The sequence below is a fragment of the Phragmites australis genome, chromosome 20, assembly GCF_958298935.1.
Source record: "Phragmites australis chromosome 20, lpPhrAust1.1, whole genome shotgun sequence".
Classification (NCBI taxonomy): Eukaryota; Viridiplantae; Streptophyta; class Magnoliopsida; order Poales; family Poaceae; genus Phragmites; species Phragmites australis.
This window is the reverse complement of record NC_084940.1, coordinates 12,859,056-12,885,949: the sequence shown is the minus strand read 5'-3', so window position 1 is coordinate 12,885,949 and position 26,894 is coordinate 12,859,056. Positions and strand designations below refer to the sequence as shown.

Below are 26,894 nucleotides of genomic sequence, written 5' to 3'. Positions count from 1 at the left end.
CCGTCAAAATGTGGAGCGCTATGGGTATCCATCCTAACCCCGTATGTCATAACTCTAGCCGATTAAACCTATCAAGAGCACGAGGCTCTGATACTAATTGTGAGGATCGGTGACGTCCTAACAGGGGGTGAATAGGACACTTTAAAATTTAAAATTGGCTCTAAAAACTTTACAAGATAAATCTATCTCAATTTATATCTAAATATGCTCTAGGTTTATCTAGTGTGTCTACTCTACCGCTCAAGAGGATTGCTACCTACTCTAGCAAGTTAAATTGTAATAATATAAATATGAAAATATAAATAAGGTAGAGAGAAAAATCGATACAACAAATTTTTATCTTGTATCGATGGCATGAATGCCATCTCTAGTCCACGTTAGAGCTCCACCAAGGATATACTCCCGATTGGCACTCGATCATGACTCTTGAGCCATCAAGTCACCAAGATAAGGCCTCAAGACGGATGAGACATCAAGCCACCAAGACAAGGTCTCACCACTAGCATCTCTTCCGGTCACTTGGCATCATGATTACTTCGGAGCTTGAGCCACCAAGACAGGGGTCTCCGCGTCCCTGTACACATATCTTGTCGCTGCTCCACACCAAGTCAAAGGGTCAACAAGCTTGAGCAACTCTGGCTCAAGTTGTCGGCGAGTCACCAAGACTCCAAGGCACCGGTGTACCACTTGGTATAAGCTAAGATCACTTCTTGATCCCTTCTTCAAGCTGCAGCACCTAGCTACAAGTCACTCTAGGCCTATAAGCATTAAACCCTCTCTAATCTTGTGCTCAATCGCCTTGGATGATCACTTTAAGCACTTTGGTGCCCTGGATGTCTTCTGAAGTGTCTATAGTCTTCTCTAGACTCCAACAGCATGCCACACCTTCAAATGACTGAGTGGAGGGGTATTTATAGCCTCAAACTCGTGCACTAACTATTTTTCCAACCGCTTAGAAAATTTGTTAACACCGGATGATACGGTGAGAATAGTAGTACTAACACCAGATCATTAAATGAGTACAACCACAGAAACTAGCTGTTGAAACTCCACTCAATGCCTCTGTGAACACCAGATACTCTAGCGAGATCTTCAACTCCATCACTGGGCATTCCAGTGGGTTAACTTGAGCCAAATCATACCACTTCTTCTCTGCAAGAAATGCTCCGATGCATTGATCTTTAGAGCATTGGACCTTCCAATGGATTGTTCTTCATTCTTCAACACTTGCAGTCGCATCTGCAAGAAATGCTCGGGTGTGGCAATCCGGTGTGCACAACCCAAGCACCGGACCATCCGGTGGGTTGATCTTTAGTCTTCTGCACTTGCATTCTTCTCTACAGGAAATACTCTGGTGTTACCTAGTGTAGATCATCGGACTATCCGGTGAGGTCCTCAGCCTTCTCCCCTTTGTCAGAAACACTCAGGTGGTCTCATGTCCTATTCACTAGACTATCCGATGAGGTATCAGCCTCTAGACACAATGCTGCGGTAAGTGCAAACTCCTCTACACCGGACCATCCGGGGAGGCAAATCTTCCTAGGACTTTGTCAATTCAATCAAACGTTGTCCTGGCTGCGGTGGATTCTTGATGTATTGCATCCATGAGACATACTAATATATATTCTTGACAAACATGTTAGTTCCAATGACTATGTTGTCATTAATCACTAAAATCATAATCATGGCCTAATAGGGTTATTTTCGCTACAACTTGTTGTTGATAACAATGGGAAGGGTATCCTATAGATTGGTTCATAGCATATAAAGAATACCAATTGTAAAACTATTGTCATGTAAAGAACCTACAACTAATAAACCTTGTAGATTGCTCATAAAAAAAGAGAAACACAAACAACCTACTATATGAAAAGAACCTACACTACGTATTGTAATAAATTAAATTGAGAGCATACAACTCTAGACAAGACAAGTGAATTCATCAATTTAGAGGATTTAACATCTAGTGCCTTTGCCTTTTTACCTTTTAGATGAAAATTTGAGTATATGATGATTATGATCTTTATTAATGTGTCCAAACTTGTACACTTAGCTTCTTTGTTTGGATCCTTACTTCATCTTGTGAGCTAAGTCTCTAAATCTTCATGGTCGCCTCGGGCTTCAAGTCTTATTGGGAACCCAAACCGATTGAGACCCATTTATATTGGTGATGACTTCATTGGGCACCCAAATGGGTTAGTATCACCCTCGGTCCTTTCTCCTAACTATATATGCAACCACCTTATCACTTTTTTTTTGAGCTTGTAGTGGTTGCTTTTGGTCTTGTTCTTATAGTTGGTCTTGGTGTAGGTGTTGGAGGTCTTGTTGGAGAGGTTCATGATCTTCTTCTTCTCCTTGATCTCTCTTTTGACTTACTTGTATTGAAAGAACTTGTTGCCTTCTTGATGGCACTTGAAGCATGTTCCAGTGGACCTCTTTGCAAGCTTCTTCACTATGGTAGCATGGTTATCTTGAGGAGATTGAACATTGTTCTTGCCCTTTAATCTTATTAAGTCTTTTTTGAGCTTATCTATTTCTTACTTGAGCTCATCATTCTCTTGTTCAATGAGTTCATTAGATGATTCTACAACAATATTTTTAATACATGTCTCATTGCAAAGGGGTGAGCTAGATAAATCATTTAAATCATCACAAGAAGTGGAAGCATCTACCTTATGATTAAAATTAACGAGAGAGATATATTACTTCAAATAGATCTTAGTTTGAGATTTAATGCACTTAAAATTAGCTTTAAGCTCTTCATGCTCTTGTTTAGTAAATTAAATTTACTTAATAATTATTCATAATTAGAAATAAATGTAGCATGAATGTTATTGAGGGTATTGACATGCCAAGGGTCATACTTGTACCTTTATAAAGTTAACTAGTGTCGACACGATATGATATAATAGGCCCATCATGCATAGTAAACATGACACGATATAGCACAAGGCATCCAGCCGGGCCAGCTCCCAAGTCCCAGCACTAAACATAAATTGATGAAAATGGCTCTTTTTAGAATACGGTGTGAATTTTCATCATAATATCATTTTCACCTGGAATTTGCCATATAACAAAGGAAAAATATCCTTGTTTTGAATATTCTTCATCACAACGAAATATTCAAGTTATGAATTAGCTATTATTCGTGTTTCAACTTCTCCACATGGGTTCCACAAAAAAAAAAGAACTTGTCCACATGGGAAAGCCCGGAAGTGATTCCTGACCGCAGGATCGAGTTGAGAAGCAGCCGCCGCTTTTTTTTCTAAATCCATTTCGAGAAAGAACTACCGGTCCTTTAACTTTTCCGGGAATCCTCGCCGTCTGCTACATGGGATGCTTGGTGTCAATTCTCCATTTAGTTCTCCAATCCTCGCCGTCTGTCTTGAAAACGAAAGCTCACATCGCCATCCTGTGGTTGGTGGTCTTCAGTTCTCCATTTACCCCCCTTTTTATACAACGTTACATGTCATTTTCCAATAATGCTGAGATGATTGAGCTTTCCTAGTTCTGGAAATAACGATTAAGGAATGAGACAGAACTTGGACTGCTTATCTGATCTGACCAACGGATTTTCAGATCGCTCTGTACATCAGATCGACAGCATGGTCCTGATCCAGTCCTTTTGTCCTGCTGCTGCAGGGGCATGAAATGCTCCATGGACGTGCACATGGCGTGCAGCTTCGTTGGTTACACTGCTCTTGGCAGATTTGCTCCCTTGCCCCTGCTATCTTTGAACTAGCAAGCATAACCACAGTCCTCTCGCCCGAAAATGCTGCCCTACTGATGCCAAGTATTCATAAGAAATGCGAGATCTAGATTCAACTTTTTCTTGTTTTGTCCCTAATGATGATCATCACACCATGACCAGCCTTTTGTGTCCACACTCAACGGTAGTACCAGGGGCATTTTCGTCATATTCTTTTTGAGGATAATAATTACAGTATCGACGTACGTGCGCGTTCATGGAGTAGAGAGAGATTTCGATCTGGATACCTGTCGGAGTAAACAAATACGCTACTACCCCTCAACCTGTGCCGTAGAAACTGGAGTATTTATGCTCAACTGTCAGACTGCCTCTGGGAAATTTTTACTTGTTTGCCCTTTTTGAAAGCGAATTTGGCAAATGAACCCTCCAGAGAACATGGTCCAGAAATAGACCTTTCGTACGGCATCACGATTTTTGACCTGTTAGACCATTCTTTCACGCCACTGACTTGGCATCATGCATTTAACACGTAGGATATATGCTGTAAGTCTTATTTGACGTGTCATCCCACGACGTTGGGTGCTTTGGCACCATAGTTTAATGTCACGGTGGTACCACCTTTGACATATAGTAACTCCTACGTCTAATATTACGGTACAATACACAGCAACATCTATAATAGAGCCCTATGCCATGCCTTCAATTTCTGTGTGACGCATGGACCAAACAGCACAACACTTGGCAGCGCGCGACATCCGAGCTAGAGTGGATGGACCGGATAGTTGAGCCGGATGCATACGTGGCCATACAAAGAAATTCTACAGAAACTTTTACAGAAAAATCTCTATAAGATTCTGATCTATATCATTTTTTTATAATCTAACTATTGATATGTTTGACTAAAATAAAGAAGAGGATACATAACATGCATAAGAAAAAATCTTTCTATAAAATCTGATCCTATAAAATTTTCTTCCTATAACCATAACCAGTGGTGTGAGTGACAGTACAGTCAAATCCTACGAGAGAGCAATCCGACCGTGACCTTCTCTACTGCGAATACTCCTGCCCTGCAAATATGTGTAGCCGGGAGCAGCAGCTGTGCACAAATACACAATTACGCCATGGCCATGGATAGGATGTTTGTCTATACGTGGTTAGGTGTAAATCACGGTCGATGACATGGATACTATTTCTTTTGAACAACCCTCTGCCTTCTCACTTCAGTTTCAGAAACTACCACCATCCAATCATACGAATTGAAACAAATGTTACTCCGCGAGAGGCGTATAACCTGCCATCATCCACATGTGTTTTATTTCTTTTCTTTTTGAAATTGGAATGGGATGATCAGACGTCCTACGGGGGATTGATGGATTTAAGTCCTTAATCTGTCGGGTTGGAGCATGAAACAACATGGATTTCTTAAAAGAGGAATTTTACGGTGATCCAAAATTAATACAAGCCATCTATTTTAGAGTCCAACGATCCAGATTAATCATAATACTGCTCATTTCTCACAGGTAGTATAGGTAGTATATGCGAGTAGTATGGTAGTATAAAAGTTATCTTGGAGAGAAAAATACGTGGCATGAAAGTAATTAATTGCAGTTATATATCTCTAAATAGAGTAATATTTCATTACCGTTTTAACATTTTAATCTGCATTCGGCATGAGAGTTCATTTGCTACCCATCGGCTAGGATTAGCGATCCGACGTTTACGGCGTAGATCTTTTTATTAGCAAAAATATGGTGGATAATTTTAACAAAATTACCACAATTACCAAAATATCTAATTACGTGAATTATCGGGTTAGATTTATACCATCTCCTACCTCTAGGTAGTATGTACTACCGTAAAAGAATGATATCACTCATGACATCAATGTAGAGGTATTTTGGTGAGACGGTTGGATTATCATATGTGCAGGACGGATTTAGCTTAAAAATTAAATAAGGCATACTAGTGACAGTGTCTTTGTAACTTTAGAAAAAAAGATAAATCTACTTAAATTCACTAAAAAATAAGATTATAAGAGAAAGCATGTGCCATCACTGGCTACATGTTGGCCGCCCATGCCGATGTATAAGCAACTACACTAGTAGTTGATCATAATTTAGCCCTATTTGCACTTGCAGTGGTTCCAAGGGCTAGTCTGTTTGACACAGTTTCAGTTCTGGATCTCCGTTGAATTTAAAGTTTGTATGATAAAATATAGTAGTTTAAGTTTTTATTTTAAATTTAAAATGAAAATTAAATGGCTCAACTAAATATTATTAATCTATTTACGGTTTCAGATACAAGATTTCTTAAAGCAAAGAGTTTTAAAAAATCTTAGATTTAAAACTATGTCAAACGGGACCTAAGTAAACTACACGATCCACAGATGCTGAACCGCCATGTACCTGCGTAGCAGAGTTTTTATTCGTGGGAAATAGCAAGGTGATAAAATAATTGCACAGCTTCTGCCGCTTCCTTTGCTTGATAGGTGCTCTCATGATCAAAACAACGCTACCGCAAGAAGGCAACTGCAGGAAAGGATCGGAGCACTCGGCAAAGGAGGCGGGCATCAGGTTGCAGGACGGCGTCCTTATTGTGAGCAGAGCGCCCATGCAGCCATGTCTGCACTCTCCGATCTCTGACCCCTCTCGCCTGCCCGTTCGCGCCCATCATGCATGTATCCTGGAATGCCTAATCACTGGACAGCGTAGGCTTGAATTTCCTTCAATCTCGTCATCCAAATGGTCAGATAATGCCGCGTGATAAACGGTATTAGTTCGTAGTAACAGCTTCAGCATACCTTTACACATTCGTGCTCTCGCAGATGCAGGCAAGTAGATTATTTGTGTGCACTGACTGTAGTCGAACTTTGCATTGGCCCTGGCTAACACGTACGACAGGAAAAGGCTGCTGATTGTGAATGACTACTGATCTATGGATGTGATGCCTATGGCTATGGAGCATAACCTAGAAACATCTACCAAGCCTTTTGACAAGATTGGAGATTTGTTCCCTTAAAAAAAAAGAATTACCACTGCATGGTTACCTTCAAGTTGTAGACGCTTCTTGCATGTGGAGACGAGCTTTGCCAGCTTCAGGTTGCGAGAACTTGATCGGATCTAGATTGCAACAACACGTGATCCATTTCTAGACAATATTTTCTGGAAGATCTATTTGTAAAATATGTTAAAAAGAGCCAAAAAGTAAAAAGTCTACATCTGGAGACAGGCCAACGTACAAAAACTCAGCATACTGGTCCATCCAAATTTGCAGGGCGCTGTCCGCCTCATCTGGACCGTCCATCCGCTCGACTCGACGGCACGAGAATTGGGCCTTTTTTTTTTCCTTCAAGGATATTTTAAAAATAAAAAGAATTACGTCGAGTAATGCAATGCCATGCCAGACAGAAAAAGAAGCTCACGCGCTCACATGGACCTGCGTGCCCTTGTCATCACGTTGACAGATCTTGGCGGGTACTGTGCTGCTGTCCTGGCGATGTGAGCAGTCAACCACAGCAGCGGGTGCTTGGTTGCAAATCTGAACTCTGCCATCGATTTTCTTTTTCCTTGTAAAAAGAAGGTCAAATATTGGAAGAGAAAAATGAGCATGCTAGAGGATAAAGCCAAAACCGTTCAAAGATGACAAATGTTTCGCTGCCCTCGGGAAATAGTACCAAAAAAGGCGTTTGTTTCTTTTACGAGGGCCCAAGCGTACCACTCTGCCCGAGTCTCCACATTCTATATATATCTATCTTAGAAAATAGTATATATATATATTATAAAGATGTATATATTTCAATTATAATAGATAAACTATGAATTAAATTAGAATATGTACTATTTTTAAGACATATATATTATTTTTAAGGTGTACATAATTCTTTCTAAATACGAAGAGTATATACACTAGGGAGTATAAAAAATAATATTATATAAAAACATGAGCTATTAAATTTCTCGTCATGAAATGGCAATGTTCATATTATTTGCTTCATTTTGCATTTATTTTCGAGAACCTGCAGTAGAACTACACCTGAGTATGTATTACGGAGAGCGACTCATCAAATAGTATAGAAGCTTTATTACAGTTATGGCGACACGGGAGACTACCAGCTACATAAAACCTGAACAGTACAATTACATAAGAATTAGCAGTCATTGATCTAAGACAACAACAAGGGAGTGTTGGGGAAAATCCACCTTCTGTAATTTTCATATTCGATTTGACATGAATAATGACAGTTGATTTATGATATTAGTTGTTTTGTGGACGTGCAGGCTGCATGCATGTCTTTCAGGAATAACTATGTGAACTGCAACCATGTCATGCATGTGTTGCTGTTTGATATTTGGGTGGAATTTTTCATTAAAAAATAATATATGTTTGGTCAAAAGAATACTAGTATATTTTAGGGGTTGATATGGTAGACTGTTTTGTTAGTTAAAAACATTACCATTATCACGGAGTTTAATTTGAAGGTGGAAAGTATCGAGTTAGATACTACAACCCCCCCCCCCCCCCCCACCCCCGGAGAACCACATGCGCCAAGTGCGATAATTTAATGTATGCTCGTAGTAAGTAATCTTCACAAGGGTGAATGCATTTTACTCGAAAAAAAAAAGCTTAATTGCACTTTTCAAAGTGGGGTCCTCTCACCTCGCGATACAATATTTCTCCAGTAGTGTAGAAATAAGTAAAATTGTTTTTTAACATCCATTTAAGAAAAACAAAATAAACAGCAACACACTCTAAAACCCTGAAGAAGAGACACTGAAGACACGAAAACACCAGGCCCTAGTGATAATAAGAAAACAAAAGCCTCGCCAAATTCATCTCGAGTTTTAGTTGCCATGGATATCAAAATTCCACCGTGGCATATTATTTTTACCAATTATAATATTCTCTTGTACGTGCAATAATTTGATACACATATTCAAATTACACAATGAGATTTTCTGGTGTGCAATTTTCCCACATAAAAAACTACAGGTCGTGCTCGTGCATGTTCTGCAATTCTTTTATCATTTGTTCTTCTGCCAACTTTAACGGACTGCTTTAGAAAAGTGCGATTGTCTAGTGGCCAAAATGCAAAAACCACCCTCTCTAAATTTAGCACCGAGTTCGTCGCCCTTCTTCACAGTTCACACGTTCCTTTCTCTCTCTCCCTCCCCCTCCATTGTCATAGGTTCCATCCAGTTGCTGCAAGTTTCTTCCTCTCTGAGCCATCGTAGCCGCCATTTCATCATTTTTTCCCGTCGTGTGCACGCAAATCTTCCAAGAAAACCACCCGGAACCCAAAAAAGTTACGACCATTGCACGTTTCGCCGATCCGAAACCGCAAGAAAACGCCTAATTCCGTGGTTCCCGAGGCTCCCGCACCAAGGAAAAGTTGGATCTTGCTTGGATTCTTTTACTCTTTGAGAGTAGCAGAGCGGCGCGGTGGTACAAATGGGGAGGAGGTGGCACGCAGTCGCCGCGCTTGGCGCCGCGTACGCGGCCACCGTTGCCGTCGCCGTCGCCACCGACAGGGGGTTCTCGCTGTCGCTTGCCGGAGCCGCCGTGGCGCCTGAGGAGGAGATGAGTATGCTGCAGAAGGTCGCCAAATTGATGTGGAAGAATGATGGCAACTCATACCATCACGTTTGGCCGGTAATGAAAAATTACAAACAAATTTCGAGCATTTGTTTGCCAGAGTTCAGTTGTCTGTTTAGTAGTTTGCTTCTGAAAAAGTTTGCTGATTTGGAAGATTGGCTACTGTACTTGATATTTTTTTCACCGGGATATGTTTGATAGGGAGTGTCAGAACTCTGCTGCTCTCGATTTATCATGGAATTCAATTTGAGTCATGCATGATGGAACTGAACTATACTATTTAATTTCTGATGACTTACTGCACTGCTGTGATACGAATTGTACTTCTCAATAGGTTTTTTAGTGTGTATGAGACATGTTGTGTTGATTTGGTCAATTATGTGGATGTTTTCTGCAGGAAATGGAATTTGGATGGCAAATTGTGCTGGGGTCGCTGATCGGATTCTTCGGCGCAGCATTCGGGAGCGTTGGTGGTGTTGGCGGCGGCGGGATCTTTGTGCCGATGCTGACACTGATCATTGGGTTTGATCCAAAGTCGTCGACTGCGATATCCAAGTGTGAGGGTCTAACTCCTGTTGATTCTTCCTCTTGTATGCATGCTCTGAAAGCAACAGTTCGTGCTGTCCATAATTGATTTCCTAAGCCTATTTTGTATGGTGTGCTTTAGTGATTGATTTACGTGTGCAGTGGTTTGCATCTTCTTGTGGTATCTTGCCTGTCCTGTTGCTATTGTAGTATACTACTCCTCAAAAGTGAGCCTGTTAGGATAAACGCTGCTGAGAGGATAGCTGGTCGGTGTGGGCTGCTAGGGAAGGGATTAGATTATAGATCAGGGAGACTTAGATTAATTCTTATTTGCTTGTTTACAAGGATGTGCCGGCTGCCCTATTATATAGAGAGGGGAAATTACAATCCTAATTCAACTCTAACTCCTAACTTATCTCCTACCAAACTTATCTCTTAGTAGTTCTAATTTAATCTGACTCTTAACTTATCTCCTCCTACCATACTTATCCCTAAGCAAATCAATTTGAATCCTAACATACCAATAGATATACTAACTAATCTATCCTAACCTCCCTGATCTCGGGCCACCGTTACTGTTCATGCACGCGGTTACTGTTCCCACACATAAGAGAGCCTTTGGCCAATTAGGGTAATTCAATATCCCAAAAGTAGTTAGCTGATGCTACTCTCTTCAATTGGTTCTTTGTGCCAAGCAGGTTCTTGAGGTGGGTCTAGTCATAGATCATGTGCATACGGATTACATCTTTTTGCCTTTCTTGGAATTAGTACTTAATTGTTAGCAAAGTCAAGACCTACTCCTATCAACTAAAAAGATTTAAAGATAAAAGGGTAGGTTGCACAAAAATAATGCGCAAATCTAGAATATGAATGCAAGGTAAACAAGGATCCTCCTTTACGTTCTACATGTAGTCTTAAAATATACATGCAATGTGTGCCCATATGCATAATGATGCACCTTCTTCTTGGATATTATCTTTTAACTTGCATAATAATTCTCTGATATGCTCTACTATTGTCAGGTGTACATCCATGCTATTTTGGAGCTCCTTTTTTGTTTAAACCTAATTATCTATCTATTCTTTGTGGATGATTGACATCGTTTTCAGTACAATTCAAAGAAAAGTTCTTACTGACTTGCCATGTATCTGTAAATAGCAACATTATTGGTTTGTTTGATTACTTCTGTTGAGATGTTGCACTCTTTGGAACAGGCATGATCATGGGAGCATCTGTTTCAACTGTCTACTATAATCTCAAGCTGAAACATCCGACTTTGGATATGCCGGTGATCGATTATGACTTAGCCGTGCTCATCCAGCCTATGCTAATGCTTGGGATCAGCATTGGTGTTATTTTCAATGTTCTATTTCCCGACTGGCTGGTCACAGTTCTCCTGATAGTCCTTTTCCTAGGTACTTTTTGTACAAATTCCCAACACCGCAACAATCGCTCATCTAATTGCCCATGAATGACCTTAGTTTGCACCCTGAAATTGAATATTAGGCACATCAACTAAAGCCTTTCTGAAGGGCGTTGAGACATGGAAGAAAGAGACAATAATCCAAAGGGTAATCTTTTGTAATTTCCTGGTCATCTTTCCGAACAGTGAAGCTTTCTCTTTCCTTATTTTGTTTGGTCTCATGTTCTACTAATGAGACTACTTTCTTTTCTTCCAGGAGGCTGCAAAACGGTTGGAGCAAACAAGTAAGAAAGCAAGAAAAGTAATTGTGCTCATCTGTCACAAAATGCAGAAAGCTCTTCCTTACTTTTTTCATCCTTTCAGGTGAGGAAGCAGAGTATGCACCACTCCCTACTGGACCAGGTGCGGCAGCTGACGCAAAAATCCCTTCAGATGAGGCGGTAAACATCTAATGATCATATGCATATTCAGCTGCATTCTTTTGAAATGATAGTCATAAGAATTAAGCTAGAAAATTTCCGATATTTCAGACATCAGTTATGAAGAACATTCACTGGAAGGAGTTTGGTCTTCTCTCATTTGTGTGGGTGGCGTTCCTTGTGCTTCAGGTCACAAAGGTGGGGATTTCAACGCAAAATTACAATTTAAAATATAGATTGTAAACTATCAATGTCAGTCTCATCTAATATTCAGTGGGATCTTGTGTAAATTTGTATTGTTGCTGATATTTTCTGGCTTCTTTTACCCTCTTCAACAGTAACATTTTAACGCCGATATTGTTTTGTTTTCATATTTGCAGAACTACACTGCTACTTGCTCCCCATGGTACTGGGTCTTGAACCTTCTCCAGGTACTGCATATTAGAATTTAAAAGATGGATGGTGTATGTTTACAATATTTGCCACACACCATGTACAAGCATAACATGATTAAATCTTTCTGCTGGTTGATGTAGGTCCCAGTGTCAGTAGGAGTGACAATGTACGAAGGGCTTGGGCTGATGAGTGGCAAGAGGGTGTTATCATCTAAAGGCAGTGAACAAACTACCTTGAAACTTCATCAGGTATTCATATACGGCCTATTCGGCATCACTGCAGGACTTGTCGGTGGTCTGCTAGGTCTTGGAGGTGGCTTCATTATGGGGCCACTATTCTTGGAGCTCGGCATCCCTCCCCAGGTACATTCGTTGCCAATTTTTTTTTTAATGTATGCTCAAGTTATGCATTGACACTGAAACACCTCCATGACTGAATCTATGGTAGGTTTCAAGTGCTACAGCCACCTTTGCGATGATGTTCTCATCTTCCATGTCGGTTGTTGAATACTACCTCTTGAACCGGTTTCCGGTGCCTTACGGTATGAGCTGTTTCTTTCAAGTTTTTTCCCTTCTTACAGTAACAGACATATATTGACTCAATTTTTTTTGCCTTTTTTCAGCTGTTTATTTCATCATTGTGGCGTTCATTGCTGCTATCATCGGCCAGCACGTGGTGAGGAAGTTGATCAATTGGTTAGGGCGGGCATCACTTATCATCTTCATATTGGCCTTCATGATCTTCGTCAGCGCAATTTCTCTCGGTACCAACTTCTACACCCTCGAGCAATTGACCAAATCCCACTGTCTGAACAATGTTACTGAAACCATCATCTTTTCAATTTGCAGGTGGAGTGGGCATCTCAAACATGATTCACAAGATTGAGCGACATGAGTACATGGGGTTCGAGGACCTTTGCAAGTACGATGCATAGGAAGCAGGCAACACTGAAGATGTAATGTGATGGGTGGTTCTCCGCAAGCTAAAGTGGAATTTGATTCAAGAATCAAAGGGTTCGATGATTCGATTTTTGGTGCATGCAACTGAAGAGATTCTAGTCGTGCGACAGCGTGGAAGCGAGGCTAGCTGCACGGATTGGAATCGGATGCATTTTGGAGCATGTGTTTCAGTTGTTTCTGATTTCCAGTTTAATTCGATTCAGTGCGTATTGCTATCACTTTGTACGGATTTTCCTAACAAATGCAGAGCTGGTTTTCTGCCAGCGCAGAATGTCGTCCTACTAGCTAGATATGCATCCGGTTAGCAGAAACATTTCATCACACCTTATCAAATAACGAACCGTGGAGTCATGTCGCGTTAGAAACTAAACATCCGAAAGATGAGATGTTTTCTACAAATACAATCTGAAAATTTCAGTATAACAGAGAACCTAGCTCGGTGGGCAGTCTCCTTGTCCACCCTTAAATGTGGGTACCTCAAAGCTGCGCCTAGCGCAGTTGACTAGAGCGCGTTATTACACCCGCGTTCGAGCTCTCCTACTGGTTCTTCCTAATTTCACAGTCGGAGTTTCTCTTAGTGTAAATTCCCTTAGATTTCTAGCCAGCGTCGTTTTTCTAGTTAGGCAGGGTTCGATACCCTCGTTTTCGGAGCAACGTCAAAGGGGCGTCTCCCCGTGGTAGAGTTCCTCTTTAAAATTTCAGTACAACATTGCCCCCATTTCTCTACGCTTGAAGGTGTCACCCAGCCAAGTAAAATCCTGTTAATATTCACACTTTATGCACCGAAGATCATGTGGGCACAATGCCCTGATCCGATAAGATTGGAAGGAGATGTGATGCTCACCTTCTGTGGGCATCACTAGCAAAGCAGAAGATTCTTGTTTCCACCTGGTGAGCCCAACAGGATGGCTTTCCATATTAAACTTCGACACCCTCAAAGAATTCGTCAGTCACCACCCTGCAAATTCACACCACCCAGAACCCAGGTGGCTCTCCGGTCTCGCCGGCGAGATGACCGACGGTCGCCGGCCGGACGGGAGCTACGGGCTGGAGTACGGCCCCTTGCCTCCTGAGCATGAGTACGCCTTGCACCGGCACCTGCCGTCCAGGGGGAGGGCCCCTTGGCCTCTGCATTATCATGGAGTAACAACTCTGTTTCTCCCTTCTTAGAGAGATATCATTTCATATGCAGTAACTGATTTTGTCTTCGTGTCAAGTTTTCCTTCCTTCCAATCAATTTGAAGTAGCAGATAGAAATCAATGGATATTGATGAAATATTCTTTTCACCATTTATTGTATGCATGTTAAGAGGCATGCTTATGAATCTTGATCCAGGATTACCCTGGGAGGCTATTGGATCAAAGATTGAGAAGAGAACCATTTGGATTTCCCAGGTACAGTTTTTCACAAGACCGTTCTGTCTCTCTTTTCCGTTTGAGCTTCATCCTCTAAGTTTTTGACAAAGGGACGCCATGAATCCATGACAGTTGACATTATTGTCACCGTTAGCATATGATAAGTGATGTTGTGCTCAGGCACCCTCTGCAACCATATGTACCGTTCCGAATCCACCATGTCAATGGAGGCGGTGGTGGTGTCGCGACAGTAAACCCGAGAAGGCGGCGAGAAAGCCCTGGATTAAGTAATGAAGAGTTCAGGAAGGCCATAGATCAGCTCAGCAAGCAGGAATACAGACCATCAAACCCTCAGAAGAAGAGAGGAGGCAGAGGCACCCTCCAGACCAGGAGTGCAAGAGCTGAGGCACCAGCAGCAGTCACAGAAGAGGAGAAATCATGCACCATATGCCTGGAGACATTCCTGCCTGGAGAGCAGGTGCTGGTCACACCCTGCAACCACATGTTCCACCAGGGGTGCATCACGCCCTGGGTGAAGTGGCACGGCAACTGCCCCTTGTGCCGGTTTGCACTCTGCGAGAGGAGGAACACTGTCGCCGGTGACATCAACAGCAGCAATGGTGAAGATGGTAGGGTAGATCTGGATGTGATGGCGAGGGCCATGGAGGAGTCCTTGAGTCGGGTAAGACTATCCGACCTCATGTCATACCACTAGGGTAGTGTTTGGTTTGTGGGACGGGACGAAGTGGATGCATCTCGTTTTTGAGCTGTTTGGATAGAGAGTAGTGTGATGAAATAATTCAAAATCAGAAAATATTCTTCAAAGATTCAGGATTGAGCCGTTCTAAAAAATAATAGAACACAGCCATCCCACTTCGAACGTGACACTGACAATAGACTCAAGGTACTAAAATGAACTCGTTCCATCCTACCCACCAAACAAGCATTTATATATAAATGAAATTATCTCATCCTCAAATATATAAATAGAATCATCCCATCCTAGCTCGCTCTCCATCCAAACACTACCTAGATGAATTGACATCAGGTCATGAACATGAACATGTAACATGTCATACTGTTGCGTTATATTTCGTTTCACAAAAATCCAGCATCATCAGACATTTTGTAACAAATTAATAATGCAAAGCTAGTGTCAGATATTTCTATCATGATTTCCTGTTTGTCACGCTTTGACTTCGCATCGTCAGACCATATCATGGTTGCCAACACTACAAGACCAGCTTCATTCATCATTGGCAACAGAATTCACTGAATGAGATGTGACATTCTTCTGAAATGTATACCATACTTGTATAGTTATATCACATGGAACGATATAAGCAGCATTCTAACTCACTCCAAAGATTTCTAAGCAGACTCATGTTTACAGTAGGATAAATAGAGGGAAGGCTACAAAAAGTTTATCTAAACACTGAAAGAAGTGGAAAAGAACACTGTGTGCTTCTAATAATAGAAAAGCTGTAAGCTGAAAGTTACCGAAGCATGCTTGAGATCTTTTACATCAAGCGTGCTCCAATTACCAGGGCACTCAAGTAGGGGACTGATTCAGCATCTTAAGTCATTTACAGTTTGTTACATCAGTAGGTCTTTCTACAGCTGGCTGGCTGCCCTTCAGCTGTCTCGGATCAGGTTGGTTGGTTCACTCAAAACATACTTGGGCAGTTCATACTTAGCACCTGGAATGTTAAAGAAACATATTAAAACCTGAACATATGTGGAAGAAGTAAGAGAAAAGCAAAGAATCAGATTAAAGAATCGCACCCATTTCATCATAGCAAAGAGTCAGATCAACATTAGAAACAATTATGCCTGCACTTTCCACAATAGCTTGCGCAAGAGATACTTCAGATTCTGATGCAGCTCGAAGCGCATCCCAAATTTCTGTAGACGGCTTCAAATGATTAGTGCAAGGACTACATACAAGTACAACTAGAAATCTAAACTATTACGCATCCAAGCAGAAAAAGAGAAGCTGAATTTAGTTCTAATATGAAGCAAAAAAAGATACAAAGACACATGTGTTGTATTTGTGTCGAATATTATTATACTACCACAGGTTACGCTAGGACTTGGAGTTGTATTAACGGTATAGGGTAGAGTCGGTGTTGGATTCTTGTAACCTAGTCTCCTCATAAATATAAGAGGAGGGTTGTTGTTGTAACCATAATGACAGGCTTGCAGGGCGAAGGCGGCAGTTCTACCATGACCCCGGAGCGACTGATGTTGCAACTGTGAGCGACCGTAGTCATACCCCGGGGATGTAGGCTTCGGCTAAACCTCGCCAACAAACATTGTGCCTTCAATGTCGTTTGTGATCTCATGTGCATTGTCTTGGTAGATTAATCGCTTCCGTGCGGGCTAATTCTCTAACAACATGAACAAAGCCAGAGATGAGAAGTACCTTTCCGACCACCATAGTGAGGAGCCGTGTCCCAAAACTCATCACGCATCTGCTTGAGCTGGGCTACTGTTATCGGTTGGGGGTGCTTCCAGGGCTTGGGCTTCCTGATTTTCTTAGTAACATCTGCATATTAGAATATAAAACTTACAAATAAGATGACCAGTGAAGCTTGTACTATCTTCAAAGGTAATCGCAATCATCATAAATCTGTAAAATGTGATGTGAATGAAACTGAACAAGGTTCTGTGTGCGAAAAGCATGTATATAAGAAAGGATATGCATATACATACAATGTGAGTAAACAAGTCGGTGCTTTCCTTGCGCATATTTGATAAAAAAAACTAAGCTACAGATTTATCTTTCCTAGTTCTTATCATTGCTCTTTATGTCAATCAACTACTTCGTTGCTACATGGTTAACACAAATATACGCATCAGCTAGGGCATGTAGCAAATTTATCCTTCCTACCATTGTTCTTGGTGTCAATTAACTACTTTTAGTGATTACACAACCTTGCCAGCTGATTATCCAGGAATCAAGAGGGAAACTGGTACATGGGTGACAATCAGGCGTTAACGGAATGCTTGAACAATGTTCCTAAGTAAACTAGAACAATATGATTTACCAGATAATAAGATCCTGTGCTTAGCTAAATCTATAGAAGTGCAACTCTATTCAATGTAATCAATTTAGAAAACTCCATGTATACTACTAAACTTTAAATAGCCAATGTCCAAAAATTTAATACAAATATCTGCATTGTTGTAAGAACAACTGCCTTATAGCACGAAAGTTAAACACACACACAACACACACGGCTGTTAAGAAACACAGAAAGAGTGTCATTAAGTGCTATATATATATATACACACTGTTAAGATACATGCATAGCTGTTAAGAAACACACACACAACACACACAGATGAGATATGTGTCGCTGTTAAGAAACACACACACAACACACACAGATGAGATATGTGTCGCTGTTAAGAAATACATAGCTGTGCATGTGACCAAATTAAGCGTAGAAGATTGACCATGGATTACTCAAGGATAAGCCTATTTATTGTCCATGCTTAATTTGGGCTGCTTACTATTACATTCAATGGCAAACATTATATTGTCATCCTTAACAATATTGGAGGACCCAGATGTAAGTACTACACGATGGCAAGTTGCCCACATATCTCATCACAGTGCAGGAGGCCTTTCAGCTCACACAACTGTGATTCCAAAAAAACAAGGACAACTCATCAGGACGTTCTAATGGCTGTTCATTGATTCACGGATCATGCTCTCCTACCTTCACCAGACAGCGCATCCGGCATGTCTTGGCAGAAAGCACCATCCGCGCACTATTCAGAAATCAGAAGAGAGAAAACAAACCGCAGGCCCAATTTACTCTCCTGTTCTCAATCACATTCCATAGAAGTGTCCAAATAGATATTTCAGCAGGTACACCTGATATTGCAATTACAAAAGTGGCACAACCCCATCCTCACCTAATCTCAAGAAAACCGTCCTAGCAAACTCACCAGTCTACAGGGAATTCCAAACACAAAGAATTCCATTCATTCCGCAGTTCCAAGGCATCGCATTGTTACAATTCCCATCGATCACTGACCAAGAAACCAATACCTCAACTGAATCGGCCATTTTAGCAGCGTACCTGACCCTTACCGATCCAATACGGCCAATAATAGGTTCCCACGACAGTACCACTCTAATCCCTCCCAAGACTTCACAAAAGCAAAAAGATCTAAGACCTCAACTTGATAACCTAACTCAGTCGGAACCAAGAACTCAAGACTCTCGCCGACCACAGCTGGACTCAAGAACCCATCCCCACCGCACGATCACGCGCAATTCACCCCCCGGCGACCCCTACCTGGCATTGAGCCGCCGGAAACCCTCCCAAGATCGCGACTTTGCAAGAGACCGAGAAATCCCGAAACCCAAGAACCCAAATTCCCCCAGAAAACCCCGACTCTAACCGCACAAGGAGTGGGGATCGGGATCGGGGACTCTTACCGGCTCCGGCGTCCTTCGTGGCCGGGGTGGATCCCACGCAGCCCATGGGATGGGAGGGGGTCGCCGCAGCTCGGCGGCGATGCCAGTGGAGGTGTCTCGGTTGGGGGAGGCGGCTTCCAACGTAAGGAACTGGATTATTGGAAAGCGCCCTCGCATAATTATTATTATTTGAATTACTTGTTCTGTTAAGCCTAACTCGTAGTGATTAGCTGACGTGGCAGGATTATCTGAGTCATTTGAGTGTCAAACTCCTTTTAAAGACACAAATTTTTTCTTATGAGATACAATATTAAAATCTTATTTTTTTTAAAGATAACTGGCAGGAAATCTACTAATTTTATATTAATAGAGAGAAGAAAATTCATAACAACAGACTAAACAGGATAATTAGAGCAACAAAAGAAAAGACCAAGGTTCTTGGCTCCCGCAATGCACCATGCTAGCCACCTCCTTGATTTTCACCACCAAAACGATCGTTGAATTCTCATAATATTAAAAAATTCTCTTATTCCATTCGTTCCATAGCCCCCATATTATTATAATGACGAGGGATTGAAGAGCCCTATGCGACACCCCTGCATAGAGCCAATAGCTCTTCATCAATAGTTAACAGTATCGAAAGCATCTTAGGTCGAAGTGCCGATAGAAGTCCCGGTGCACCAACTGAAGATGGCCTACCAAACTCGCTTGGAGAATCTACGGTGAGCGAAAATGTGGATCGTCGACTCATCTGTGACTCTGCATAAAGGACAAATCCTCTGATTCGGCCATCCCTTCTTAATAAGTCTGTTCGCTGTCTAAATCCGATTCTGGAATGCAAGCCACGAGAAGAACTTGCCCTTCGGTGGTGCCCAGACCTTTCAGATCAGTTGCTCTATATTAGAGGACGTCGATTCTAAGAATAATTGCGCTTGGTAGGCGGAGGCCGCTGTGTATAAAAATCTTATTTGAATTAGTAAAGATTCTCACAACAAACTAAATTCTACAGCATAGATATCACGAACTGGCCATAACTTGGTGTAAATGGTTCAACATTGGCGTTTAGCTTAAGTAGTAGGATAAGATGAATATCTAAGGGCTCTGTTTGAAACGTTGGAATTTTTCCGATTCGTAATAGTCTATCAAGGATGACGAAAAATTGTAAGAAATAGCTCAATTTTCTCATGAATATGAAATTTTTTGCCATCCAATTGGACTGAAACATCTGAGTTATCGTCGTTTGCCGAGCATCCCTTGTGACTTCGGCTCGGATGCTCTATATGATTTGAGCCCAGTGAAAGCGTGCAATACATCTACGACTCATTTTCATTAAACGCGAGCATCTGTTACTTTCAAGTGCCATCAAATTGGGGTTTATATACTCATCAAATTTATGTTCAAACATTCTTCGCTGTGGTTTAGGTTTCGACGAGTAGTTTGAAACTCCTATTTACTAACCACTCAGTTGCTACATTCATGTAATCTTGGAAATTCTTCCAAGATCCTTCTATTCTGTTATCTCTAAGTTAATATATTTTTTTAGTACTGCTTCAAAAAAAAAAACTAAAGTTTACATGAAAGTAGTACTCCCTCCACTAATTCAAGACACAAAACTTACTCGTTTGTTGCACAACATAAGGCGTGTATGTGAGTTTATCGATGTATTTCATTTTTTCTAATTTAGCACATCTTCTCTGTCAAGCATTTATAAGTATTAAGCATTATCTCTAATATTTTCTAGGTATCTAGAGATGTTATGGTCATTCTCTCCTTATTTTTGTTCAAAAATATTCTCTCCTCTGTTCCTTGGTTTTATACATCTTTTATCCAATAATACTTGTGCGAGGACGCTCAAAATACACCTTACAAATTAGTTGATTTTGCGATGGCATCTTCAATAACAAATATTTCAATGCCAAAAAAGCAAAAACCATGTGTACACATTGGCACATATTATCATCCTCCAAAGTGCATCAAGATTCCAGAATCCAGACGTGTATATATATCAGAAGATTGTTGTAGTCGACACAACAGAGATCAACCCTTAGAATGCAGGAGCTACATTAAAATTGTGTGGCTTTACACTTTCCTCGCTCAACCCCATATAGTTCACTTGAAATTTCTTTATTTAATCCTGGCAGAAAAAAAAACATTGTTTAAGACAAACTTAGCAAAAAGAGGCCCAAAGTGATCTGGGGCTAAGGCAAAGCTAAGGCAAAGCCCAACTTTTAAAGGAAGCCATTCAAATATTTGCAAATATATACGCATGTTTTGAAAAATTGCAAATCTAAAATCTTCATCTGTCGTCCTTCCAACGGACATCAGGTGTTGTAACCGTACTGCCAACGGTTGGCAGATCCATAGTGGCATCCATGTCGAACCCTAGCTACTATCGTCCGTTAGAAAGACGTGTCGGGTGAAGAGACATGTAGCATGTCGCCCTTCTAACAAGCGACAGGTGGTTGTATTTAAAAGACGTGTCGGCCCTCCCATCAAGCACTATGCTCAATTGAGTTGTTTGCCAATAGCAAAACAGAAGAGGAGAGGAGATGAAAGCAGTGAAGCCCTGCTGGAATCCATTTTTGATGAAGGTAAAGAGTTTTAACTTAGTTATTTGTTTTCCAACCTAGTTAGGTTAATCATCAGATCTAGTTTTTTATATTGGTTAGGTAATAGATCTAGTATTTTTTAAGAACCCTAGCAGATTGCTATAATATGTTCTATTTTTTAGATCTAGCACATATACTTATTGTTGGTTGAAATAATAGTATAGTTTTGTGTCGCTTGTAGGTAGGTATGTCGGATAAATGGTAGTTCAAGATTTTTTACGGGGAAAGGGACATTATTTATTGTCTGCAAGGGGTAGAATTGTTAGGTTTTGACTTAGTGGAGAATGGAGAAGACTTGTGGGATTGCACGGCTGGTTAATACAGGGTTTCATAAATAGATCCTGAGCAACAAGAACTAACTGTTAGCATTGTAGTTGACTGTGGAACTAAATGATGTGTTCCAACTTATAGATACTTCGGTTTGGAGGACATACCTAGAGCGAGGAACGGAGAGAGGTGAAAGTGCATCTAGCCCTTATATGTGGTTTTAGTAATTAATGACAATACCTATGGACTAACAATGGTGTTGAGTTTGTTAGTAAGTTGTTCCATAAGCAATGCATTGAGAGATATGCATGAGCTATAAGTGAATGGGGGATTGAAAATACATCAAGATAAATGAGCTCTAGGTTATTTCATAGGAGATGCATAAGTGATGAATCATGGATTTACTGAGAAATACCATGAAAAAAAAAGAAATACATCGTTGTCAATGAGGTTTTAGTGATGCTCATAAGGAGAAGGAAAATCTCAATAAAATTGGCAATAAACTTGAATACTAAGTTACTTGTGGAGATCAAGTAACTAAAGGTATGACATTATCAACAGAGTTTTATGAACTAACCCGTGTGCTATGTGCTTAAGAATGAGTGGGGTTAGGTTCTATATGAAGATTGACAATATGCACGAAGTCTAATAAGTTATGTGTGGAAATCTAGTAACTTAAGATACAAAAGTTGTCAATTAGATTTTATGGACTAACCTATGTGTTTTGTGCTTGAGAGTGAGTTAGGGTTAGGATCCGTATGAAGGCATAAGTTGAATTGAAATAATATATGCCAAGAGTAAAGAACAAGAATGGACTTCATATTTGATAAAGTTAATTCCTTGAAGATGTCGAATACAAAGTGGTTTTCTATGGCAAGACGGTGAAGTGCAAGCAAGACACGACTGCGATGGACCATCAGGTGGTGAAGGGCAAGCAAATGGCTTGGCACCGAAGGACTAAGGTGGCGATGAAGAGCAAGTGAAGGTTTTGCGCCAATGGACCGTGTGAGGCCATAGGAAGCTATGAGTAATTCGCATCAACTATATGAAGAATCAAGAAAAAATAGAGTGAAGAATATATGAAAGTTGGCAACCCTTAAGGTTTGATGAAAGAAGCGGTACTTGAATGTTATTCAAAGGCTCAAAGTGGTTTAAATGAGTTTTATCTTTGAATTTAAGTATAGATATGCCGCACTATTAAGAGGGATGTAATGTAGAGCTAATTGTTATTTCTTAGTGCTCAAGAGTTTTTAACCAACCCAAATGAGAGTTCCTTTTAGAAATACCAGGGTGGAAAGTGTGGAAGTGCCTGAATTGAGTTTCAGAGTGTTTCTAATTTGATCCAATGTGTTTGAGGTCATGAATTTCATTAGGATGTGTAGCCCTCTGAATAAGCTTTTCATAGAGTCTAAAATTGTCGAAATCGGACTTCGGGATCAAAAGTTATCGCCGTTTTTCGAAGGTCAGCTATGCTGAATCCGGATATTCCGGGTTAACCCGGATTATCCGGGTTGTCTGGAGTCTCCGGGTGAGGTTCCGGGGAGAGGTCTCGGTTTGGGCCTCTTTAATTGACCCAGATACTCCGGGTGAGGTTCCGACTCTGGGTGCTCTATTTTGCCTTCTTTAGCTTACCCGGATACTCCGGGTTGACCCGGAGACTCCGGGTCAGTAAAAAAATATTGTAACAGCTAGTTTTTGGGGCTAGGTATTTATACTCCCTCACCCCCATACTTTAGGGCTGCTGCAAAGGCACGAAAGAAAAACTTTTTAGAGCCAAAAGAACTCCTTTCCACTCCATTTTAGCGAGAGATTTGAGAAAAAAAAAAGCGAGTTGGGTTGTGAGATTGGAAGATTGAGTGCAAGTGAGCTAAATCTAATCTTGAGCACTTGAGTTCATCGGCAAGAAGTTTGTGAAGCATTTGTTACTCTTGGAGGTGAAGCCTCCTAGCCGGCTAGGTGTTGCCCGGCGAGCTCCCGTGCGTGTGGTGAGCCGCAGGAAAGTTTGTGAAGGTCGATCTCGTCTCCACAAGGGAAGAGATAAAGCTAGTGGATCGATGAAAGTGGTTAAAAGAGACACAGCTCGTTGGAGCTTCCTCAACAGAGACGTAGGATTTATGGTGGTGAATCCGAACTTCGGGAAACAAACATTGTGTCTCCTCTTTTGTTTCCTCGTTCTTGTGTTCTTGCTCAATATTTATACATATTGCTCGATCTATTTGCTCGTGTGAATTTGATTGTAGGTTCTCCATGGATCTACTTAGAATCATCACTTGGAACACATGATTTCATTTGGTTTAATCTAGAACTCTTTATCCGCTGTTTAATTTCAGTTTTCGTGCTAGTTTCTGTACAGACCCCGGAGATTCCGGATTTACTCAGAGATTCCGAAACTGTACAACTCGGAGTATTCGGATCAACCCAGATACTCTGGTGAACAGTATTTTCATGATTTTTCAATTAATGTTTTCTTGCATATCTTTTGCTAGAATTGAATAATTTTTGTCACCTTAGGGTTGTAACTTTCACACTTATTTAGGTTGATTGTGCACTAGTTGAGCCTAGCATATTTAGGTTTTTTGCTTGCAAAAAATCCGTTAGTTTATATTCCGTTGCAAGTTTAGACCAACGGTAAAGGGGGACGAATTTTTAGAAAAATGTCTATTCACTCCCCTTTATGCGACATCATTGTCCTGTCAATTAGTATCAGATCCAAGTCTCTCTTTTCGGGCTTTACCGCCTAGAGAGTAAAGATGTAGACTAGTGGATTTATGCATGTAGAGACACTCCTATTAGATGGTTCTAATTATTTTGATTGGATTACTCGCATACTTGATATTTTAGGGACCATGGGTCCTTATATAGAGCGAGTTGTAGATATACGTATTTCTCCTCCTAGTGACATTTTACTATCACCCGAAGAGAAAGAGAAATGCATACATCTCAATGCTCAAGCTACTAATATCTTATTTAATGCTATGAGCATAGATGTTGTTGAATCGATCTTGCCGTTTGAAGACGTTCATCTTATTTAGGCAACTCTTAAAGAAAGATATGATAAGCCCAAATGTGATGAAGAAGAACTTCTTCCGGAGACGTTATTTAAGGATTGCTCTACTTCATCATCACGCCATGAAGAGCATCAAATGAATGTCTCATTTGTCCAAGAGGATATCACTCCGTCATCCACTTCACCAATATTTAACAACGAGTAAGGAAATTAAATGGTGAGTGTGATAAGTGAGTATCCAATGTCTCTTTTGGACTTTAACAACACTTGCAATGAGCTTTCTATTTCTAGTAGTATTGTTAACCCTTGCATATCATCTAGTGCAAGAATGCCCATTTATCATGATGATATAGTTAATTGTCCGCATTGTAATGAATCTATTTCCATTAATACTTGTGAGACTAACATTTTAAAGGAAATAGAAGTCTATGGGAGAAAAAGGCTATATGGATGTCAGTGGATGAACACCGCAAGCGGGGATCCTGAGGGACTCCCTTTGAGATTCGGCAGGGGGGGCTGATTATGGATCTACCTCGTACACGGATTTAATGCGAATATATGAGATCTAGGCAGGACGGATGATCGTCGGCTAGTAGGAGTAAATGCACAAGAGATTTAGACAGGTTCAGGCTGCACGGAGTGTAATACCCTACTCCTGTGTGTCTGATGTGCTATTAATGCTCTTGGAATGCCTTTTCTCTGGATCTCTATGTTACAAGATTTTTTGTTCTATCTATCAAGCCTCGAGCTTCGGTCTTCAAATGCCGATCTCTCTGAGCTTGTTCAATCTTCTGAGCCTCTACTTGGCTTGACTTCTATCAGCCTGTCTTTCAACGAAGTGCTCCCCCCTTTTATCCTACCGGGGGGAGGCTCGGCGTGCCCAAATGGGGGCACAAGTTCCCGTAAACCATAAATGGAAAGCAACCATTATTGGTCTACAGTTTGATGTTACAAGGGTTGAAAACGCGCCCTTCGGTCGGTCCCGTCGCTCATTACGCCCCAACTTTAGCAGGTGCAGGGGGGCCCATCGGCCAGCCGCTGAATATCCCCTCATGCCTGTTCGGTCAGAGCGGATCTGACACAGTCTGACGCGGCAGGGTGGCAGGCGATATGCCTCGAGCCCAGCGACGATATCTTCATGCCATTTCCTTTATGAGCCCTGCAGGGTGACATGCGATGGGACCCGTCGCATTAAATGTCCCCACGTGGGACCCGTCGCATTAAATGGCCCCACGTCTTCCTGCCAGGCGATGGCAGGGACTGACGTACTCAGTACGGCAGGCTTGGGGGGGAGTGGTTGGATGTGACCAGCCACGCTCCCTCTTAAATGCAGCATCGGGCCTCCCACCGATTGACACCTCACCGTGGAGCTCTTGTGGGGTCCACCGGTAAGGGGCTTCTCAGGTCCTCGGGGAACTCTGGGTACTCGGGGACCAACTGTTCATGGCCCCGAGCACCCCCTCCCGGACTTTGCTCTTCTCGGGTTCTCGGGGAACTCCGGGTACTCGGGGGCCAACTGTTCATGGCCCCGAGCACCCCCTCCCAGACTTGGCTCTTCTCGAGTCCTCGGGGAACTCTGGGTACTCGGGGGCCAACTGTTCATGGCCCTGAGCACCCCCTCCTGGACTTGGCTCTTCTCGGGTCCTCGGGGGAACTCCGGGTACTCGGGGGACAACTGTTCATGGCCCCGAGCACCCCTCCCGGAACTGTCTTTTTCTCGGCCCTCGGGGAAATGGTCCTTGAGGGATGACGCCACATGGCATTGTGCTGTCCTGGCCTCGGGACTCGGGAACCCCTAGTTCCCATATCATCGACAGTGGAGAAGCTACAACAAATAATAACAAGAAAGTTTCATCTAGGAGAAGATCAATGATAAGTCAAGCTTGCTACATTTATCACCAACACAGATATTATAGTATGGATTGTCCTCAACTTGGAAGTGAAGCATCTACTTCTCTAAGGTATTCATCCCCTCACATCGATTCTCCATTATGCCTTATGGTAAAATGTAAAAGGAAATCGGTAAATGAGATAAATAATGTTAATGCTAGCACTAGTGCTAGTGATAGTGATGAGCTTGGGTTTGATCTTTTGAGCAAAAAGGATATGCATAAAATGATCAAATTCATGCATATAATACAAGGCCATGAGGAAAGCCTAGAGAGGCAAGAGGAATTCCTCATTGAGAAAATAA

General features: G+C 41.5%; 3 protein-coding genes across 3 annotated transcripts; 2 read left to right on the top strand and 1 right to left on the bottom strand.

The window, feature by feature from the left end:
* Positions 1 to 8,838: 8,838 nt before the first annotated feature.
* LOC133901281 (sulfite exporter TauE/SafE family protein 3-like) lies at positions 8,839 to 13,289 on the top strand. Its single transcript, XM_062342590.1, has 12 exons — positions 8,839 to 9,361; positions 9,702 to 9,861; positions 11,044 to 11,244; positions 11,336 to 11,400; positions 11,509 to 11,536; positions 11,616 to 11,692; positions 11,783 to 11,869; positions 12,052 to 12,102; positions 12,208 to 12,429; positions 12,515 to 12,608; positions 12,690 to 12,830; positions 12,916 to 13,289. The coding sequence occupies exons 1-12, from the start codon at positions 9,161 to 9,163 to the stop codon at positions 12,999 to 13,001; spliced, it is 1,413 nt and encodes a 470-aa protein (XP_062198574.1). The 5' UTR covers positions 8,839 to 9,160; the 3' UTR covers positions 13,002 to 13,289.
* A 301-nt stretch (positions 13,290 to 13,590) lies between these two features.
* LOC133901282 (E3 ubiquitin-protein ligase RDUF1-like) lies at positions 13,591 to 15,470 on the top strand. The gene is made up of 3 exons (XM_062342591.1): positions 13,591 to 14,169; positions 14,363 to 14,421; positions 14,563 to 15,470. Exons 1-3 carry the CDS (start codon positions 14,038 to 14,040, stop codon positions 15,095 to 15,097), a joined length of 726 nt encoding a protein of 241 aa, XP_062198575.1. The 5' UTR covers positions 13,591 to 14,037; the 3' UTR covers positions 15,098 to 15,470.
* Positions 15,471 to 15,638: 168 nt separating this feature from the next.
* On the bottom strand, positions 15,639 to 18,997 carry LOC133901283 (uncharacterized). Its single transcript, XM_062342592.1, has 4 exons — positions 18,839 to 18,997; positions 16,808 to 16,930; positions 16,168 to 16,287; positions 15,639 to 16,082 (listed from the first exon to the last, which is right to left on the bottom strand). Exons 1-4 carry the CDS (start codon positions 18,882 to 18,884, stop codon positions 16,018 to 16,020), a joined length of 354 nt encoding a protein of 117 aa, XP_062198576.1. The 5' UTR covers positions 18,885 to 18,997; the 3' UTR covers positions 15,639 to 16,017.
* Between the last annotated feature and the right edge of the window lie 7,897 nt (positions 18,998 to 26,894).

Coding starts and splice junctions, on each gene's coding strand:
- LOC133901281 (XM_062342590.1), top strand. CDS start 9,161: ATGGGGAGGAGGTGGCACGCAGTCGCCGCGCTTGGCGCCGCGTACGCG. Junction 9,362..9,701: donor CATACCATCACGTTTGGCCG/GTAATGAAAAAT, acceptor TGTTTTCTGCAG/GAAATGGAATTTGGATGGCA. Junction 12,831..12,915: donor CGTCAGCGCAATTTCTCTCG/GTACCAACTTCT, acceptor TTCAATTTGCAG/GTGGAGTGGGCATCTCAAAC.
- LOC133901282 (XM_062342591.1), top strand. CDS start 14,038: ATGACCGACGGTCGCCGGCCGGACGGGAGCTACGGGCTGGAGTACGGC. Junction 14,170..14,362: donor GGCCTCTGCATTATCATGGA/GTAACAACTCTG, acceptor ATCTTGATCCAG/GATTACCCTGGGAGGCTATT. Junction 14,422..14,562: donor GAACCATTTGGATTTCCCAG/GTACAGTTTTTC, acceptor TGTTGTGCTCAG/GCACCCTCTGCAACCATATG.
- LOC133901283 (XM_062342592.1), bottom strand. CDS start 18,884: ATGGGCTGCGTGGGATCCACCCCGGCCACGAAGGACGCCGGAGCCG. Junction 16,288..16,807: donor TCACTATGGTGGTCGGAAAG/GTACTTCTCATC, acceptor AGCCGTCTACAG/AAATTTGGGATGCGCTTCGA. Junction 16,083..16,167: donor TCTTTGCTATGATGAAATGG/GTGCGATTCTTT, acceptor TTAACATTCCAG/GTGCTAAGTATGAACTGCCC.